This window comes from Onthophagus taurus, chromosome 7 (genome assembly GCF_036711975.1).
Source record: "Onthophagus taurus isolate NC chromosome 7, IU_Otau_3.0, whole genome shotgun sequence".
Classification (NCBI taxonomy): domain Eukaryota; kingdom Metazoa; phylum Arthropoda; class Insecta; order Coleoptera; family Scarabaeidae; genus Onthophagus; species Onthophagus taurus.
Genome location: NC_091972.1, coordinates 14,849,708 through 14,863,122, shown reverse-complemented (window position 1 = coordinate 14,863,122; position 13,415 = coordinate 14,849,708). Strand labels below are relative to the sequence as shown.

General features: G+C 29.2%; 1 protein-coding gene across 1 annotated transcript; it reads right to left on the bottom strand.

Annotated features, from left to right (window-relative positions):
• Window positions 1–26: 26 nt before the first annotated feature.
• On the bottom strand, window positions 27–13,413 carry LOC111413087 (Smad on X). The gene is made up of 7 exons (XM_023043928.2): window positions 13,229–13,413; window positions 12,731–12,933; window positions 7,781–8,077; window positions 7,552–7,726; window positions 7,395–7,489; window positions 7,221–7,331; window positions 27–7,065 (listed from the first exon to the last, which is right to left on the bottom strand). The coding sequence occupies exons 1-7, from the start codon at window positions 13,411–13,413 to the stop codon at window positions 6,797–6,799; spliced, it is 1,335 nt and encodes a 444-aa protein (XP_022899696.1). The 3' UTR covers window positions 27–6,796.
• Between the last annotated feature and the right edge of the window lie 2 nt (window positions 13,414–13,415).

Below are 13,415 nucleotides of genomic sequence, written 5' to 3'. Positions count from 1 at the left end.
TGTATGTGTTATTATAAATCACCTCATTTGTACTTATTAACGACTATATATTTAAAAAAAAGAGATACATGAATTTGGTAATGCAAAACTGTATCTATACAGTCGAAGGAGACATCTACAGAATGGCTCCAAATAGTCGAATGATTAATCTCTTTTCGCGCAATGTTATACAACTATTTGTAGTTACTCTGTATAATAAAAATTAGCTGTGATATCAAAATCCGATCGCGTTTTCGCATCTTATTTTATAAAAGAAACGAAGTACAAGAAGACAGAATCTACTGGATTGATTAAAAACTTAATATTAAAACAAAAATTACAATTATAAATATATACAGTATACAATTATTTGGTATAAAATACGATGGTAAAGACACAAAAACGCAACTGAATTAAAGATTGTTTAAAGTCCAATTTTTCCAAATTCTTTAAGAATTTTTTAGTCACTAATTTCTGAGCAACATCAAATAAGATAATTAATAAGTTGAAAACACTTGGAAATAGTGGACTTTAAGCTTAAATAGGGCAAACAACAAAAAGTAATATAATGAATAGAAATCGATGATTGAGGCCGATTCTACAAATCTATAGCTACCAAAAAATAACTTGAAACGCTGATTTTTTTCTACACTACCATATAATAAAGTGTATTTCTTTTTGGTTTTTTAAAAATGTATTATTCAAATAAGCAACTTGTTAAATTATTTTCGCAACGATAAATTTGTTGTTACTGTCGCAAAAAACTTTTAATTCAATAACTTTTATCTGCACGCAATCAATCTTACTCCTATAAAATCGATTAAATTTATAAAATTATTACGATTAAAAAGAAATGTCGAATAATTAAATTTACATGTCGTTTTTTTATATCACCAAATAAGTTTTGATTATTATTTTTTATCATCACTATACACTATAAACATTTTGATAGAAACGACCTGCTCTATTTTTACATACTAATAATCCTGTTTTGTTCAAAGTTTTAATTTTGTTTCTTAAAATCTCAAAATATTTATAATTAATTATCCTTTTCATATGGCGTGATGTGATCAATATAAGCTTATTAAATTTTGACGGTTACTTTTACGAATTTATTAAAAGTAAAGTAAAATATTTATTTTCAACATTTAAAAATATTTTAGAATTAAAATGATGCAAAAATTACAATGTCCTTATATATGAGTAATTATGGACTTAATGTTTAGGTACAAAATATCAGTAATAATGCCCATATGAATGTAGCAGTAATATAGAATACGTCCGAATTCAAAATCAACATTAAACGATTTTTCATAATAATAACTATGTAAATATGTATGTATAAAAAGCTTCATAAACATCAAAATGTCAAGATAATACTCCCAAAAGTAAAAAATTTGTAATATAATTGCACTTTGTATACCAAATACAACCCAATAAATGGTAATTCATCTTCGATATTAAGTTTTGAAATAATTTTATTTTCAATTTTCCAAATTCACAGCCAATTAGATTAAAAAAAAATAGCACAATTTTTAATTTTACATAATCTTTAATATAAACCTGATTTTTACTAATTTTTGTAAAAAAAAAAAACAAGTTGTTGTACTTGTTATACTGTGCTTATAATTATCCAATACCATTTCATAAAAACGGTAAAAGACACACAAAAAGGATTTTGTTCTCAATAAGTATAACTTTTCCAAAATATACGTTACAAAAAACTCTTACACTCTTTTTTTTTAGATTTTTCAAATCTTTTTATCACATCTCTTTCTATTTTAAAGGTTCATAACCTTTACGTTTCGATTTAAATTCACCTTCCTTTGCAACACTAACAACGTCTATGCTACGAAATTTTATAATGATTGAAAAATAAAAATTATATATATGAGGGTTTTATCATCATTAAAAAGCTTTAAAATTAATTAACCCTTGAGTCTACAATTGTATAGTTAGTTGTGTCAAAATGAAAATGCTACAATAATGTAACAAATTTACCTATAAAAGAAAAACTTATTTGGGCGTATGCGTAATGGCTCGATGATTTTCATGAAGTTGAATAAAGTTGAAATAAGATAAACCTGAAATTTTGTGGCACAATAACTATTGAGTTACGGTTTACTTATACTTTTAATAAGTATAAAAAGCTCTGTATTAGAAATAGTTTCACCAAACGCAGTGGATCATACACAAACAAGATCAAGATTATGAAAATCCATTATGGAAGGAATATGATCTTACAACAATTATACCTAGTTATCAGTTATTAACTAGTGTGGAGGAAGATCACTTTAGGGATTGCCATAAAGTGACAGATATTTGTATAACTGTTTTGGGGTCATTTTCATCAGGCTTTACATATTAAATTAATCAAACGAATAAGCGTTTTAAAAGGGTAAACTTTTCAATATAAGAGCAGCATAGCAAAAAGTGCTTCGAACTTACCAATTAACTAATTAAGTAATGACTCAAATTTATTAAAAGTATCTTAACAAAGGTGAAAGATATTATAAAAGCTTAATAGGATGCATTACAAATAATTCAAAGATATTAGAATATTAGAAAAAGTTGATTGATGTGTGTCGAAATGACTCAAATTTATTAAAAGCATCTTTAAGATACTTAACAAGATTTTTAAAAGTGTTTCCATGATACCAGGAAATAGAAAAAGTTGATTGGTGTGTATCAAAATGATTCAAACCGCTTAAAAATATTTTCAAGATAATGAACAAACCCAAAAGAAGTTATAAAAGTGAATGGGAATGTTTTCCAGAAAATTCAAAGATATTTGAATAATAGAAAAAGTTGATTGGTGTGTGTCGAAATGACTCAAATCGCTTAAAAATACTTTTAAGATAATGAACAAACCCAAAAAAAGGGTACAAAAGTTAATGCGAATGTTTTCCAGGAAATTCAAAGATATTAAAATGAAGGAAAAGTTTATTGGTGTGCATCACAATTTTGCCGAAGGAGGATTGAAGCTTTTGAAATGATATGTTACCGAAGAATGTAGCGCTCTAAAAGGGCAAACCTTTCAATGTAAAAGCAGCATAGGTAGAAGTGCTTCGAACTATGAACTTTTTCACAAATGTTTATGATAGATATTGTTGGAAGGATACACTAATACCGAGCAAATGTAAAAACAATATGAAACAACACAAGTAAAAATACTAAACATGTCGATCTATGTCAAAGGAAAAGTAATGTTTCGTATTCTTGAAAATGTTCACAATATCTTAGTATATCAAATGATAAGCATTCTTAGAAAAACAATTCGGTCCTAACGAAACAAAATTATAAAACTTTGAAAATAAAAACGGGAGAGAAGAGAATTTATCTGCACAAAATCAAATACCAACTATCTTACAAATGGATGGATCCATGGAAATCAAATTCAAGTCAACTTACTGAACGAAATCACGCATTTAAACTGGTAGAGTAGAAATGCTGCTTAAGACTTTTGTATTGTGTAATGCACAAAAAGAGAAGAACGTCTGAAACTACTTCAATGTCAAAAAGATGATTCAAATGCTGAAACAGAGCGCTTTGTGAAATTAATTTTACAAATAGCTTACATTTGGCACTTCTTGTAACATGTCCTTTCCTGTAACCACTAATTTAATTGCATGTTGGAACACCGTAATACTTTATAAATATTATTTTTGCATGATTTCGTAGTAACAAAAATCTCTTTAATAACAAAAAGTGCAAACAATCTTTTGAATAACAACGACTCTTACACAGGTTAAACGGATTTAACTTTTTCTATGAAAGTACATACATGCCCATACACGCTTGACTCATTACGAAATTCTAATATATTTGATTCTTAGCGTGCTATGACCTTTAAACACCTTATAAATATACATATATGACTTTTTACTACTTTGTCATTAATTTTGGATTAATTGTATGCTTTGAATTTAAACGTTGAAATATGTTAGGTTGGAAAAGAGTACGCAGATAAGAAGCTCACATTGTTTTAGGAATATTTAAACCAGTCTTCACTTATGCCATGAAAAAATAACTTATAAAATACTACAAGAATATACATAGATACAAAGGCGTAAGAGGCAAAGGCTACAAATTGTACGTGGATTTGTGACAAATCAATTTGATCATAAGATGTCAGTATCAAAATGTTAATATCTTGAATGCATGTAGCTTTTTTTTAAATGATCTTAATCCATATACAGTGTGCAGCAAAATTATGGAATAAATTCAATAAAATGCTTAAGCCTTGTTTTCGTAAGGACACAACATGTCGGCCGACTTGTCGGTTATAACGTAAACGAAATGCATTTCTTGTCGGGACAATAAAATGACATGTCGGTGTCGGATACAAAAATCAACCGCACATGTCGGGTCACCGTTCATTTGTCCCTACGTAAACAGTCGTTAATTTGTGTTGTGATCATATATTATGTTGGGAATCCATGTTGCAAGTCATTTCAATAAAAAAAAAAGGTTTACTTCCTGCCAACACCACGAAAGCTGACACTACTTGTTCGACTTGATCGTCTGCCATCTTGATGCTAACTGCAGAGTTCGATTTTCAGATCGTTTCCACGACATGTCGGTTGCCGACAAGTAACTACGTAAACACACGTTAATTTTGACAACTTGTCGCCCAACAAACATGTCGGCCGGATTTGTCCTTACGAAAACGTACCTTTATAAGCATTATTTTGCAAAAACGGCGAAACAAGTCATAACTTGAAAACAAATGACTATCGGGAAGTGAATATAGGTTCAAAATGTGTGTTTTGAAAAATCAAAATAGACTTGTTTCGCCGTTTTTGCAAAATAATGTTTATAAGTATTTAAAAAATTTTCTATTTAATAGAGATTTTTTAGTTGATCGTCCAATATTCTTACATTGATTAATTAACATTTAATGTTTCCGTTGTGTTAAGTTAAGCTTCGTAAAACCGAGCAATTTCAATGTATAATGTGTTATGTATTTGTTTTGGCAAAAATGCTATTTTAGGTAGTTCTTTGCATTGGAAGAAAACTGAGCAAAATTGCCGCCACCTAATTCATCAATTGATTTGTTTAACACATTAACTGTACAAATAATTCTTCAGATGAATATATTCCTGAGTCTGAAGGCTCAAATTCTTTAAATTAAATTATCTTTCAGCTAAAAAAAAAAATCGAAAATTGAATTTTTTACACTATATACATTAATAAATTATCGAGGACATAAAAATGCTATTTGCAATTATATATTTTTAGATTCCCTTTCAAACGCTGTAAAGATGTGCGAGCTAGCAAGGCTTCGAGCTCCAGACACATTAATCAAAGTCTTAATGTAGTAACATCTTCTGAAGATACTATAGAAGCTGTAATCTCCAGATATTACATTCTAGATGAAATTGAAAGTGAAAATGAAGAACATAACTCAGAAGAAAATTATGGTTTGGTCGGCAGTTACAGGAAGCTTTTAAAAAAAATTAATTTGTTGGTTCATCCCGTTGAATATCAAAAGCTACAAATCATGGCTTGCCAATCCGACAAACACTATTGCCAAACTTTCGTTTCTATAGATGGAAAGATATAAATGCCCCCAAAAAAGTTACCACCTGTTAAGTAGTTCTAAGGTGGCAAGATAAGCGTGAAGTTATTTGTCTTAATATAAAACAAAGCAAATTACTCATTGATCTTTTAGATCAACTGAAAGCTTATTCATCTCCACTTAAAAAGGGAAAGCATTCAAGAGACAGGTTGTGGAAGCCTTGTTAAGTGGTAGTGAAAATCCAGCAAAATCAATGAAAAGGAGCAATATATGTTGGAAGAAATACAATTAAAAGATTGTAGCAGATGAGTCAACAGATGCAAGAATAAAGATAGCAAAACTGGAATAGAACAACTCAAAATATTATCTTCCGCAGTCATTAATTAAAATGTTGTTTAAAAAAGTTTATACACAGGGATATGAGAGAGAAAAATACGCATACAAACAAAACATGTATAAGCACGAAAATGTCGCGTCTTTCACATTTTTGGTGTGTTTTAGAGTCATTTTAAATGAAGAATTATCATGGGAGCCACTAACTATAACTATGTACTCAAAGGGTTAAATAATGTTATCATTGAAAATTAGTGTTTTTATATTAAAAATGACTAAAAATATTCGTGATATTTTGCTAGGTTTAATTGAAAAAAGGGGAAAAGTGTTTTACTTCTAAATGTCAGGTAAAAAACACTATAAAAATTTATATGTCTATGTTATTATTATCGTTTAATTGTTATTATTACTTTATTATTATTTTTTTTTGTCAATACTTGTATTATGAGATCAAGTTGTACAAAAATAGGTAGCTATGTTTTATTATTTTTTAATGTATCCTTTTTCGTCCTGTATAAATATATATTAAACAGACTACAGATGTGCTTTTTACCCAACAAGTTTTTATTTCTTTTTAAAAAACCTTATATTTATATTCATATCAATATAATAATATACTTTTCATATATATCCATATGTGTATAACAAAATTATAACGAAATTTAAGTTAATAAAAACAAATGCATGACATTTTTAAGTTAAAAAGATTAAAATTAAACAAAAAAATGTTTTTGTTGTTTGAGGTAATTCCTATCTCTTATATTTTCTTATAACATACTGGTAAAAATTCTTTAAAAATTTCTTTCTTTCATTTTCTCCATCTATAAAAATCGATCGAACTCAAAGATAAGCATCAAAATAAAACGCCCACCCAATAAAATAGGGGGCCAATGCAACGAAACAAACCATAAATAATAACATACAAATAACGTTAGCTTTTTTTCTTTTGAAGAAAAAAATCATCTATGACATTGAGGAGCAGGGTAATCTAGGTGAACCCATTTGGGTTAAAACGCGGTCGAGCCACTGTAATGGACCGTTTAGGTGAAGTTCGATCCAACAGGGCGTTGACGTTACCGTTTGTCGTCGATATTCAGCACCCCAACCTTTTACAAAAGACATACGAATCGTACACATTCTGGTTAGTTGGTAGACAGCTTCAAATCCTTGACTGACTGATTGTGAAAGAAGAGAAGCGAATTCTTGGTTGTTGAATATTTTGAGGTTACAACCTATTCATAAACAAAATAAATACTTTGAATGTTTTTTAAATGAAAATGACCTATTAAACATTTAAAGCATTTTTTGATGTATGCATAAATTGCAGTAAAAAATGCACATTTTTGCATAAAACTGTTTATATCTCCTTATTGGTATGTTTTCTTACCTGGTGGGATTTTACAAACTGTAGCCGGATGCCAGCCATACCGTTGGTTGCAATTTGGAGATTGAACAAAGATGCTGGAATCACTAAGACATTCCGCAAATACTTCTCCACCTAAAAACCAATATTAGTAAGAAGTTATAAAATGAATTTATAGTGGGAATTAATAAAATTTACCTATGTAATATAAACGTACTCCTTTTCCAATATGTCTCCTGGTTTGTTCTACTACAGTATTCCTGTTAACATTTGATAACAACCCCAAACAAAACCTAAATATGAAAAAAATAATTTTAAATTTTTTGCTAAAATAGTATCATAACATGTTTATTACCTTTCAGAGTTACTAGGATCAGTAAAACCATCAACAGTTATCGATGGTTGACTTGCATGGAACGTTTCTCCAACCCGAGTATTCAATTCATAATAACTGATACTACACCAAAAAGCCGGCTCACAATATAGTACCGGTTGAGCATCGACCGGGGGACTAGGAGTTAATCTCAAACCTAAAAATAAAATTTAAATTTATTTTATTATATTTTCCACCATCATTTACTTACTCATGTTATCGTTAGGATCAATTGGATCACCGTCTTCCGACATATAACCTGGCGGCGGTGTTTCAGTGGGTGGAGCCGCATTATGCGGGGATTCAAGCCCCGAAGGAACATTCGCGCATAAACTGACATCCATATAAGTAGGCGTATGTTGCATATGGAGTCCCAGCGGATTGGTTGTATTGTGTGGAAACGAAGTGTTTTCCGGTACTGAAGTATTTACGTCATCGAGAGAATGGGAAAAAATATTGTTTTCGTCGTTGATTAGATTATGTCTTGGAACAAGTATTGCTGGTAATGCTATTAAATCGAAATTGATAAAAAGAAACGTAATCAGTCAATGTTTTTTGTGAGTCATTAAGGTAGATACAAAAGTTTACAAATTTATACATAAATGGTGAAATATCTCACAACATTACAGTCATATCTTCAATAGAAGGTGGTGTAGGTTGTCTGTGTAATTCACACCTGATTTTTAAATATGATACCAAAAAGTTAGATAACCAGTATATTTTCTTTGTAATGTTTACTGTAATAGATACTTCTTTTTAATTAATTCTGCACAAATATGTATTACTGTAATTACAGATATAATTTTAAAATACATAAACATAAAAAACTTCTAATAGTCTTAATTAAAAAATATATAAGGGAAGAAATATAAAACAAGCACCATCTTTTATCATACAGCACAAATCCTTGTACATGAATCATTTAATTTAATTTTTGAAATTATATTGGTCTCTAATAACAAATTGGTAATCCTAAAACTTCAATTTTTATGAAAGCTGATATAACTTTAAATTTAGCCAAATCTCTATTTCAACCCATTTTATCTTTTATATCTATATATATATATTATAAATATATAATATATTGACTGAAGGTTTATGAATGAATGTCCTTGCTGATTTATTTTTGGAACATACAAAAAACCAACATTATAAATAATATTAATCTGTTAGGTAATACATATGCAAATGGATTCGCTATATTGATGACATATTTTGGTATTATTTCTTTAAATGAATATCATAAAAGTAAACGCTTCAAGGATATAATAAGAAGGGCAATAAACTGGAAACCCATTTTGCACAATCAAAATTTGTATAAGAATTGAAACCTTCATAAAACAATACTGGTGTCTACTTCCCAAGAATGAATCATTGATTACATTATCAGAAAGATAAGATCAGTAAAATGATTTCTAGACTAGCTATTTCTAATTAACTATACACCGAAACTATTTAATGTACTGAAGATGATAACACCACTTAGAACTTAAGATTATTAAATCATTAAATCTAAACATATATTGTATAAATTGTATCCTATTGAATCAATTTCCAATTAGCACAGCTTTTGATCTTTTAATATAAATAAGTCATGTTGAAGTATCTTATTCCCACTCATACTATGTTATCATTACTATGTTAAAAAGCGTTGGACGCAATAAACCTCTCTACCACAAAACGGTCACAATCGTAATTTCCTTTCATGTCTTGTTATATTCTTCCTTTACTGCTTGCCCACTCTTCGTTCCATTAGCTTTCCCAAATGATGTTTCTTGGAATATTATCAAACAGTTTCTTCAGATCATTAAAAACTGCATTGACACTGAATTCGTTTCTTTTTCCCAAATTCACACTGCAGTCTTCAAATCGCGTATCTCTTTCTTTCAGCTTCTTTTCAAAGATATTTTATCTTTAACACATTTTGTCAATTGATAATTTTGTCAGATTTGCAATGAGCATGCCAATAACTGTTACATGAACTTGTAACTTATATTAATTTCTGTATTTACATAAAGTTACAACCTTTATTTTAAGATGTTTTCAGGCTCTTACAACATTGTTTCTCTTATACAAAAGAGCTAATAAGGTACTAATTATACATTGCTATTTATGGAACATCTTGGGTGCCTTTTACAGAAGTAGTTAATGTTAACATAACTCAATATTTGTGATTCTTCCTTATTTATTTCGCTTTTTTAGATATGGTAAGGTATTTCCATCCAAATTTTACCATAGATATTTTCTTCCTGATTTAAATTCATTTCCAAATCCTGCTTGTAATGGTTTTCACTTCCATTTTATATTCACAATCTCTTCAAAGTATTCTTCCTATCTATCAATCATCAGCTTCCTCACTTTATATTTTGACATTCCTATCTCTTATTTGATTCTCCTATTAATGATTTTCTTACTTCAAATTATTAAAACTTTTATAAAATAGTTTTTGGTTTCTGTAATAGTCTGCTTCTAGTTTCTTAACAACTTTCTATTAAGGTTTTTACTTCATCCTGTTGTACCAATTATTTCACTATTTTTCTTTTATCATTATAATTTTTAATATTCCACCCAGATGTTCTCCTTCACCCAGATTTATCTCACTATTTCTACATTCCATCATCATCTTTGATCTATGTTTAAATCTAACAAGCTTTTATTATTCTACATGTTTATCTCTCTATCCTTCCAATAGAATAATGGATGACATTCCCCATTCTATATTATGATGATAGCCATTTGCTATTATTTCATCTTTCAGTATATAAATCTTTATTCTTTTCTTCCCATCTTTTATTTACAATTTTCTTTGTGATTTCAATTGAGCATGTAATGATATGAATATATTTCATTTCATCAACACTTAGTCAATTACAATATTTCTGATCTACTTCTAGTTTTTCTTGTATGTTTAAGAAATTCTTCATGTATCAAAAATGTTTTCCAAATTCATAATGTTGTCCAGTAAGTAATCTTCCTCAAGCTATTTCTTTTCACTTCCTTTCTTATAGCCCCTCTTCCATATACATATCCATCCTTTCTCAAAATTTCTCTATTATTTCCTTGAGTTGCTAGTTTTTAATTGCTTGCTCTTTGTATTGCTACAACCTGCCATTTTTTAAATTATCATTTCTTGCTCATTCGTCATTATTATAACCGCTAGTTTTTATAAATAAAAATTTTATTATACCCATTTCTCTTATTCAGCTTGTATTTCTAAATCACTATATCCATCATTAATTTTTTGTATCCATTTCCTACCATTTTCTCTCTCTTATGAATCATTCAACTCCATTAAAAACTTGTTTAGTTTAATCTTACGCCCTGTTTTTATCTTTACTCAGTCAAATTCTGCTTTGGGGTTACACTATTAGTGTCTGCTTTTCTTGATATTTCTTCATCAGCATCTTCATCTTCAAATCGCGTATCTATCTCTTTCAGTCCCTTTTCAAGTATATTTTGTCTTTAACACATTTTGTCATTTGATAATTCTGTCAGATTCGCAATGAGCATGCCAATAACTGTTACATGAACTTGTAACTTATATTAATTTCTGTATTTACATACAGTTACTACCTTTATTAATTATATTAAGGTGTTTTTAGGTTCTTACAACATTGTTCCTCATATGCATAGGAGCTAATAAGATACTATGATACATTCATAGAACATAGATCTTTTCTCCCTGTTCCAAATCCTGCTTGTAATGGTTTTCATTCCCATTTCACTCCAATTATCAGCTTCCTAGCTTAATATTTTAACATTCCTATCTCTTACTAATGTTTTTCTTACTTCAAATTATTAAATCTTTTATAAAATAGTTTTTGGTTTCTGTAATAGTTTGCTTTGTCGTGTTGTATCAATTATGTCACTATTTTTCTTTTGTATTGTTTGTAGATATTTACCATGTTGTTATTTAACATTTAAATATGTTAACCCAACCCATTTCTCCTTCAACCAGACTTATCTCACTACATCTACTTCTAATTTTTCATGTATATTTAAGAAACTCTTCATGTATGAAAAATGTTTTTCAAATTAATAATGTTGTCCAGTAAGTAAACAATCTTCCTCAAGCTATTTCTTTTCACTTCCTTTCTTATAGCCCCTCTTCCACATACATATCCATCCTTTCTTAAAATTTCTCTGTTATTTCCTTGAGTTGCAATTGTATTTCTAAATCACTCTATTCATCATTAATTTTTTGTATTCTTTTCCTATCATTACACTGACAGAAAGACAATCATTAATATAAATTTCATCATTTAATTCCATTAGAAACTTGTTTAGTTTAATATTTGCGTCTGCTTTTCTTGTCATTTCTTCATCAGCATCTCCATCTTCAAATTGCGTATCTATCTCCTTCAGCCTCTTTTCAAGTATATTTTGTCTTTAACACATTTTGTCAATCGATAATTCTGTCAGATTTGCAATGAGCATGCCAATAACAGTTACATGAACTTGTAAGTTATATTAATTTCTGTATTTACATAAAGTTACAACATTTATTAGTTATTTTAAGATGTTTTCAGGCTCTTACAACACATTTTCTTATACACACTTCTTGCTTTTTTCTTGGTTTTCCAGATGAAGTCAAATCATTTTCAATTTTTTTCAGGCGAAGAATTCATTCAGGAAGAATTGTTATCCACCCATAATTATAATTAAATCTAAACAACAAACATGGAAACAAAATATTTATTAAATAAAGAACTTGGTATCTATTTCCAAAAAGTAGGTATATAAAACATTAAATATCAAGGAAGTCTCAAAGCCCTAAATTGTTAATTGTGTCTTTTACTAGAAAGTAAAATAGTAAATAGTTCTCTCAGCACCTCTCAATGTTTTTCTTATGAAACCTCTTATGCTTTTTAATTGTATAAACTTATAAGATAAATCTTTTTAATGAATTTAACAGTATTGATTCTGGTAGAAGTTCAAAAAATAGGTGATATCAATGCTTGTATCTAAATCTATTGAAACTGTTCTTCACTTCAATTGATAAATCCACAAGAATAAAAATACAGTTTAATTCCTTCAAATTACCCAAGTAATGTTGTACAAAAAACAGGGGTTTCACTGCAATTAATTCTGAGATACAAAATGTATTAAGTTTGGTAAATTTGATTCATTACATTAATTTAAACACAATCTATATATTTACCTGGACTTTCAATTCTTGTATAATGATAAGGATTAATGCAGACTTCGTCCTTTTTTAAAGTATAAGCAAATTCGCAATGCTCAACGGCGCGTAATTCGTGATGAGATTGAAGCTCTGGCCAACGCCACAACCGGCAATAAATAACGTGAGGTAGTCCCTTTTTATGTGGTATATTTGATCCAATATCAGCAGCTGGTTTAACCCTACGAAATATTAAATTAAAAAGTTAAATCATTAAAACATAACCTCAAAGTTTGTATCTACATGGAAAGTCAGTAAAAGGATTTTAAAAGGAGCTGTAAATATTGATAATTTTGTTGATAAGAGTGGATTGAAGGTCCAGCTCATGGAGTAGACACGTAGGGTAGGTCACAAACGAGACGAGAGGGGGGTGGGCGAACAACAAAATCTATAATTAGATCTAAAAGATTGTTGACCGTCTCGTAATATAAATAATAAATAACAATAAATTCGAAATCGTTTATCTTGTTGATTTACCTGGGTATTGTAACGCACTTTGTGTTATGATTTTGCGACGAAACGGCGCGTTCTAACTCTTCCAATGCGGTGGTTTTCTTTAATTTTTTCACTAAACTTTTGACGGCCTTTTCACACCATTTGTCATCAGCCTCGGGGCTCTTCTTCCACCCAAGCAAACGTTTGACAACTGGCGGCGTGAACATTC